Genomic DNA, 7,371 nt, shown 5'->3' with positions numbered 1-7,371 from the left:
CTCAATGAAGGGAATCCTACTAAAATTCTTAAGCATACTTTTGTATTTATCAAATGGAACTTTCTCTTATTTCTGTAATTTTGATTCTTATTCCACAGCAGTCTTTTACCATAAATTAGCTATATTATTGATTCCATAATCATTCACATCATTCTTGCTGCAGAGTTTTGGAAACAGATTCCTCCAAATGAACCCTATCGTGTGATTCTTGGCGAACTGAGGGATAGGCTGTATCAGACACGTGAACGCTCTCGTCAATTGCTATCTCATGGGATCTCTGAAATTCCAGAGGAAGCAACTTTCACAAATGTTGAGCAGGTATCATATCTTTGGTTTCCTTTCTTTAATCCTTTTAATTGCAAGTGTATAATCATGTAGTCATCCCTGTTTACATTTTGGTTTCTGTGTAGTATTCTGGTCTATCTGTTGCACACAACTGAAGACTATGAGAACCTAATCATAGTGCCCAACCTCAATCTCTTACTTATTGAAATTCTCTCCAAGCTGGACTTTTGGTCAAAATCAATAAAAACCTTGCATGGTCAGCTTGCCTATTAAGAGCCAAACCTGTCTTCAAATGATAAGGGAGCATTTTATTTTAGTTTGATATGATGTTGACTGATTGTGTTGTCAGAGTATCCTGTAGTGCATTATCAAGGCATACCAGGAACCATAAATTGGTTGTTTGCATGCATAGTGGTCATGAATGTAGAATCCATTAACTGAATCCAATCATGAAGGGATTGAGGATTTGTTGTGTGTAGTTATATATGTAAACAACACAGCACTTATTGGGTTCTTAATTTTATGTAGTTCTTGGAACCTTTGGAGCTCTGTTATAGATCACTGTGCTCTTGTGGTGACCGACCAATTGCTGATGGAAGCCTCCTTGATTTCTTGAGGCAAGTCTCCACCTTTGGACTTTCATTGGTGAGACTTGATATTAGACAAGAGTCAGATCGTCACACGGATGTCATAGATGCCATTACCAAGCACTTGGAAATTGGTTCCTACCGAGAGTGGTCAGAAGAACAAAGGCAGCAATGGCTTTTATCCGAACTTAGTGGCAAGCGCCCATTGTTTGGTCCTGATCTTCCCAAAACTGAAGAAATTGCTGATGTTTTGGACACTTTTCATGTCATAGCTGAACTGCCAGCTGATGGTTTTGGAGCATATATCATCTCAATGGCAACTGCAGCATCAGATGTGCTTGCTGTTGAGCTCCTGCAACGAGAATGCCATGTAAAACAACCATTAAGAGTTGTTCCGCTGTTTGAGAAGCTTGCAGATCTAGAAGCCGCCCCTGCTGCTTTGTCTCGGCTTTTCTCAATAGAGTGGTACAGAGATCATATCAATGGAAAACAAGAGGTCATGATTGGATATTCTGATTCTGGTAAAGATGCAGGAAGATTCTCTGCAGCCTGGCAATTGTACAAGGCTCAAGAGGAACTTATAAAGGTAGCTAAGCAATATGGTGTGAAGCTAACAATGTTCCATGGCCGAGGTGGGACTGTTGGAAGAGGAGGTGGTCCTACTCATCTTGCTATATTATCTCAGCCACCGGACACCATTCACGGTTCACTTCGTGTCACTGTTCAAGGTGAAGTTATTGAGCAATCTTTTGGAGAGGAGCACTTGTGCTTTAGAACGCTTCAGCGTTTTGCAGCTGCCACTCTTGAGCATGGTATGCACCCCCCAGTCTCACCAAAACCAGAATGGCGAGCCCTGATGGATGAAATGGCAGTTGTTGCTACAGAGGAGTATCGTTCTATAGTTTTCAAAGAACCAAGATTTGTCGAGTATTTCCGTCTTGTAAGTAAAACATGTACCATGTTGTTAATAATGTCATTTGAGTTGTTGAAGACTATATAAATAATGCTTATTTTTGTTATGATTGTAGGCCACACCAGAGTTGGAGTATGGGAGGATGAACATTGGAAGTCGTCCGTCTAAGCGAAAACCTAGTGGGGGCATTGAATCTCTACGTGCAATACCATGGATCTTTGCCTGGACACAAACAAGATTCCACCTTCCAGTATGGCTAGGATTTGGAGCAGCATTTAAACATGTCATTCAGAAGGACATTAGAAATCTCCACATGCTGCAAGAGATGTACAATGAATGGCCTTTCTTCAGGGTCACCATTGATTTGGTTGAAATGGTGTTCGCCAAGGGAGACCCTGGAATAGCTGCCTTGAATGACAAACTCCTTGTTTCCAAGGAGCTATGGCCATTTGGTGAGAAGTTGAGGGCCAACTATAAGGAAACCAAGAGCCTCCTTCTTCAGGTCAGTCACCAGGATAAATTTCTTCTTAATCTTTTCAGTGTGTGTGACAAATTAAAAGGAATATTTAGAAAAGATGAACACCGGACATCTTGCCATCCTTTTCTGTATTTTTCTAATATCTCATTCAAATTTGTTTGTTCACTGAGCCTTTCAATCATTCCTTTATTCTAATACAAAGTAGAATGTTGAATCAATCTCTACCAGAACTCAATGCGCACCAGAATTAACATCCCCTGTATTTGTCCTGCACCCAATCACAAATTTGTCCTGAATAGATACTAGCAGTTGTCAATTTAAAGCAGTAGAAAAGCCTAATGCTTTCATCTTCTTTTCAGATTGCTGGACACAAGGATCTTCTTGAAGGAGACCCATACTTGAAACAAAGACTGCGGCTGCGTGATTCATACATCACAACCCTCAATGTTTGCCAGGCTTACACCCTGAAACGGATCCGTGATCCAAACTACAACGTTACACCACGACCACACCTATCAAAGGAAATAATGGAGTCAAGCAAACCAGCTGATGAATTGGTGAAACTGAACCCTACTAGTGACTATGCACCTGGTTTGGAGGACACTCTCATCTTGACCATGAAGGGTATTGCTGCCGGCATGCAGAACACTGGTTAGAAAACGCAGTAGGTTGTTCCGGGCTGTTTTCTTTTCGTTTCCTTCCTTCTACAGATGGATTTTGCCCAATATATATATTACTTAATGCCAGCGGGCAATGTTGCCCATCGTATGATCATGTATTATAATTTTGCAGCACTTGAATATCTTTTGAGGCCAGTGGTATATGTTCTGGCCACTCAAGGAGCTATGGTTCAATGCAAAATACAATATATATATGCTTTAAATGCAATATGTTCTATTCGGCTATTTGTTGCCTGATTCCTTGATACACTGCGAGTGATGATATAAAGAATTTTTGGTGATGGTGCTTGATCTGAGAATCTAACTTACTTTTGGATCCGTCGAGCTTAAATTAATCTTCTTGCACATGGAAAAGTGAAAGTCGGAAGTGATAAAGTCGGGAGTATGGGTACAATTATGCCATTATCTCCATTGATTTACTATCCTTGATCCAACTTTTGTTAAAGCAGAAAAGCATTTCTCATGATAAGAAAAGAAAGAATGGACAAGTTTTCTTCGATCTACATAGGTGAAGATGGTGAAAGTTCCTCGTATCCTAACCTACATTTTGTAAAAGACTTCGCAAGAAGTCTCCCTTGAGGCTCGAGCCCTTCAATTAAAAAAAGAGAGAGAGAGAGCGATTGTAGGTTATATTGTTATACAACAAACTAAAATATTTTATGTATGTAATTCCAATTATTTCCTTTCTTAGTCCTTGAAATCTTTACTTATTTTCAGTTTGGTAATTAAACTTAGTTTCTTTTCTATTTCATCTTTACAAATTTTGTTTTATTGTGAATGTATATACAAAATATTATGAATTAAAACAGTACAATAATATTTTTACCAATCTTAGCAAAAAAAACATTGGATCAATCAATGGAGGTAATATAGTTATTTTATAAGATTTACAAATTATTATTGATCGAAAATGGTTGAATCTTTTTATATTTTATAATATGATTAAATGATTAAATTATCTTCAAAAACAAAACTTACTTAAAATATGTTTGGGAGTTTTTTTTTAATTTTTATTTTTTAAAACATAAAAAATAACTAAATTACTCTTAAAAAAATTATTTAACTGATGTTCATAGATGTTTTATATTTTCATCCTAATTTTATATATATATATATATATATATATATCTTTCCAATTTCTCTCTCGATTTTTTTATTTTCTATTTTTTAGGCTCACACTTGATTTCTTTCTCATGCTTTTCTCTCTTCCTTTTCTTTTCTTGAAACCAAAATAAAATATGCAAAAGAAAATAGCTAAATTCGTTGTGTAATTTCTCAAAAAAGAAAAGGAAGCTTTGTGCATCTACTATACTATCCTTTTCCAATCCATGCTACTCGTCATTAAAATACTTCATAATTACAATAGTTCATCATATGACATTTATCTTACGTTTAAAAATGGGGAAAAGTTTGTTAAGTTACTATTCATGCTTGAATTGCAATGATTTGATATTGGTGTTCAAAGTTTAGATATAAGAATGATCCGGTTCAATGGGTTAATTAATAAGTTTGGTTTAAATATAGCCGATACCTTGATTTGGGTTGATTTTATAAAATTAGTTCAAAGGTGGGATTATTTTATTATTTAAAAAATTAAAAACAATACAAATTAGTATTTTATGTTCACAAAACCTTATATTTAATCTTTATATTTTTCTTTTTATATACGATAATTTTTTTTATTGTTAGATATCCATTATTATCAATGCAATTACCTCGTAATATATCTTAAAATGTTTTTAGTAAAAAAAATTAATTAAGTAATATATCTTAAAATGTTTTTAGTAAAAACAATTAATTAAAAATAAATTAAAATAATATTTTTTATTTTTAACATTAATAAATTAAAACAATAACAATAAAAATAAAAATAAAAATTTAATATCTTTTTTTTTTAAATAGACGAACCATGAAAAAAAAACACTAAAAAGGTAACGCGTGGTAATTATTTTATGGTCAAATCAACACATGACTTTTGGTAGAGAAATTAACTTATGGTGGCCTCCCGTGCATTTTTGGTGGTGGTTTGCCTTGAAAATGGGCCGACAGCAGCCTTAAACACGGGCCTTGGTCTCTTCTTGCTGGCCTGAATTTTGAGCAATAGAGAAATAAAGCGGGCCCAATAACAGTAAAAATAATCTAGAAGAAAGAGGAGCAAACAAAAAGTAAAAGCTGAAAAAGAAATCCATATTATATTTATACCAAAAAGAAAAGAAAAACTCTAACATCACGCCACCAAAGTGAAGCTAGAAGCACTCATCTCCACTCCCACACCACGCCGGAAAAAGGAAAAGCCCCCTCCTCTATGGCGCTATCATTACCAACTCGGCAAAGACGTGGAGTAGCGTCTGATCTCCCATCACCGTCCTCCTCGCCATCAAAACCTTACGAAAAGGAAGACAAACGAAAGCGATCAGAGGAAGGGCAAGAACAAAAAGCAATAGGATGGTTCTTACCCTTACTTGCTTTAGGAATGTTGCGCTACTTGAGTGCTACATCAAATATCATTCATGATTGTGATGAGGTTTTCAATTATTGGGAGCCTCTTCATTTTCTGCTCTATAATTCTGGTTTCCAAACCTGGGAGTACAGGTGATTGAAATATCATTATTTTATCTCTTTTCTTAATTAAAATTTTATTTTAAAAGTGTTGTTGGTTTTGCAGTTCTCAGTTTGCGCTGAGGTCGTATCTATACATTAATTTCCATGAATTAGTCGGATTACCAGCTTCCTGGTTGTTTCCTGATGACAAAGTAAGATATTATTTTTACTTTTTGCTACTTCAATTATTCACTGTTTTTGTCGAGGGTTTGTTAAGGAGAGAGTTTCTTTTTTCTGTTTATGCGCGGTGCAGGTGAGAGTGTTCTATGCAGTAAGGTTTTTTCTAGGTTTCGTCTCAGTTATTGCTGATGCTACGCTAGTAGTAGCACTTTCAAGGAAGTATGGTAAACGACTTGCTTCCTATGCGCTCGCCATGTTATGTTTAACCAGTGGTTGTTTCTTTGCTAGCACGAGTAAGCGAGCATTTTGTGTTTTTGTTTCTATTATTCTTTATTTATTTTTTGGATATTGATGTGTTCATTTTGTCAATCTATGCTGTGTTGGATATGATTGGCAGGTTTCTTGCCGAGTTCGTTTTCTATGTATGCCATGAGTCTTTCGTCGGGATTATTTTTACTTGGGAAACCTGCTTTTGCTGTTGCCGTTGCAGCAGTTGGAGTAATTCTTGGCTGGCCGTTCTCAATTTTGGCTTTCTTGCCGATTACAATTTACTCTCTGCAAAGAAGATTTAAACAAACATTTTTAGCTGGGGCAGTCACCTCGCTTGTTCTTCTTGTAAGTGCGTTGTTGATTTGATTTGATTATTGATGTTTGTTATTGTTACACTTTAAAGAATGTTATTCTTCCAGGTGCTCTCGGTGCTTGTTGACTATTACTACTACAAACGGTGGACATCATCTGTTTTTAATCTCATAGTATATAATGTCCTAGGAGGTGGTGAGAGCCACTTATATGGGATTGAAGGCCCTTTATTTTATCTGAGGAATGGATTTAACAATTTCAACTTCTGTTTCATCCTGGGTTTACTCTTCCTTGCATTTCTACCCATTGCAAGGAGAAAGTATGCTCCAGACCTGCTAATTGTGGTTTCACCTCTTTATATATGGCTGGGGCTCATGTCTTTGCAACCACACAAAGAAGAAAGGTTTGTTTTTCATACTATGGCCTCCAAATTCCTTGCAGAGCTCTTTGTGCGAGATTTGTTTGTAATCACCCAAGCTATCTTCCTGTACAAATTATTGATATGGATTTGAATGTTTCTGCTAATCTTTCCATATTTTTGTGTCCTGGCATTCTTTATTCCAGTAATTAACTCTATTTCTCTCTAGTTAGCAATGTTTGTCTCCTTACCATTTATAATGTCCAGTCTTAACTATTAAGGAAATTCTAGTGGATAGAGACGAAATCGTGTTTTGATAAATTTCTTATATTTGAGTTTGACTGACTTCAATGCCTGTTAAGTTTTCTTGCAAGGCTGACTTTTTTGTATCGCTGCATTGGTATAAGACCATTTGCTTTCAATTTATTGAAGATACTCTGTCTCAGTTTCAGGAAGTAGTTTAGTCTCATGATAAGGTTGAGGTTGTCATCTTTTGAGTGTAGTTGTGTACATGTTTTATGGTCTACTTTTGGTTACCATAAACTCTAATGCTGAATGAACCTCAAGTTAGTAGCAATTGCATTCTATTTGTGTTGCCAAATTGCCCTACTACATACACATCAAAATGATTGGTATCGGGCAACTTTTTTAGAGTTGTAGTTGACTGGATGAATAATTTGAAATGATTTAGTATTCAGATTTCGTATTCTATGTGAGTTGCATTTGAATTTTATTATGAAGAGAGTTTGGGGGGATGTTTTCTAGTG

The 7,371-nt window shown here is 35.9% G+C and overlaps 2 protein-coding genes across 2 annotated transcripts; both read left to right on the top strand.

Annotated features, from left to right (window-relative positions):
• Positions 1-119: 119 nt before the first annotated feature.
• LOC105119321 (phosphoenolpyruvate carboxylase, housekeeping isozyme-like) lies at positions 120-3,168 on the top strand (the record flags this gene model as incomplete). Its single annotated transcript, XM_011017449.1, has 4 exons — positions 120-318; positions 814-1,812; positions 1,901-2,287; positions 2,623-3,168. Coding segments are annotated over 4 exons (1,882 nt in total), but the record flags the coding sequence as incomplete, so codon positions are not given.
• A 1,956-nt stretch (positions 3,169-5,124) lies between these two features.
• Positions 5,125-6,836, top strand: LOC105119320 (dol-P-Man:Man(6)GlcNAc(2)-PP-Dol alpha-1,2-mannosyltransferase-like). The gene is made up of 5 exons (XM_011017448.1): positions 5,125-5,535; positions 5,609-5,696; positions 5,798-5,957; positions 6,062-6,279; positions 6,354-6,836. The coding sequence occupies exons 1-5, from the start codon at positions 5,249-5,251 to the stop codon at positions 6,756-6,758; spliced, it is 1,158 nt and encodes a 385-aa protein (XP_011015750.1). The 5' UTR covers positions 5,125-5,248; the 3' UTR covers positions 6,759-6,836.
• Positions 6,837-7,371: the final 535 nt, after the last annotated feature.

Source organism: Populus euphratica, unplaced genomic scaffold (assembly GCF_000495115.2).
Source record: "Populus euphratica unplaced genomic scaffold, PopEup_1.0 scaffold2800.1, whole genome shotgun sequence".
Taxonomy (NCBI): domain Eukaryota; kingdom Viridiplantae; phylum Streptophyta; class Magnoliopsida; order Malpighiales; family Salicaceae; genus Populus; species Populus euphratica.
The sequence above is the reverse complement of the archived record's forward strand: the minus strand, read 5'-3'. Positions and strand labels throughout refer to the sequence as shown.

Bases quoted from the DNA above. Each gene is read 5' to 3' on its own strand.
- LOC105119320 (XM_011017448.1), top strand. From the start codon at position 5,249: ATGGCGCTATCATTACCAACTCGGCAAAGACGTGGAGTAGCGTCTGAT. The intron at 5,536-5,608 runs GTGATTGAAATA...TTGGTTTTGCAG, and splicing joins TTCCAAACCTGGGAGTACAG to TTCTCAGTTTGCGCTGAGGT. The intron at 5,697-5,797 runs GTAAGATATTAT...TGCGCGGTGCAG, and splicing joins GGTTGTTTCCTGATGACAAA to GTGAGAGTGTTCTATGCAGT.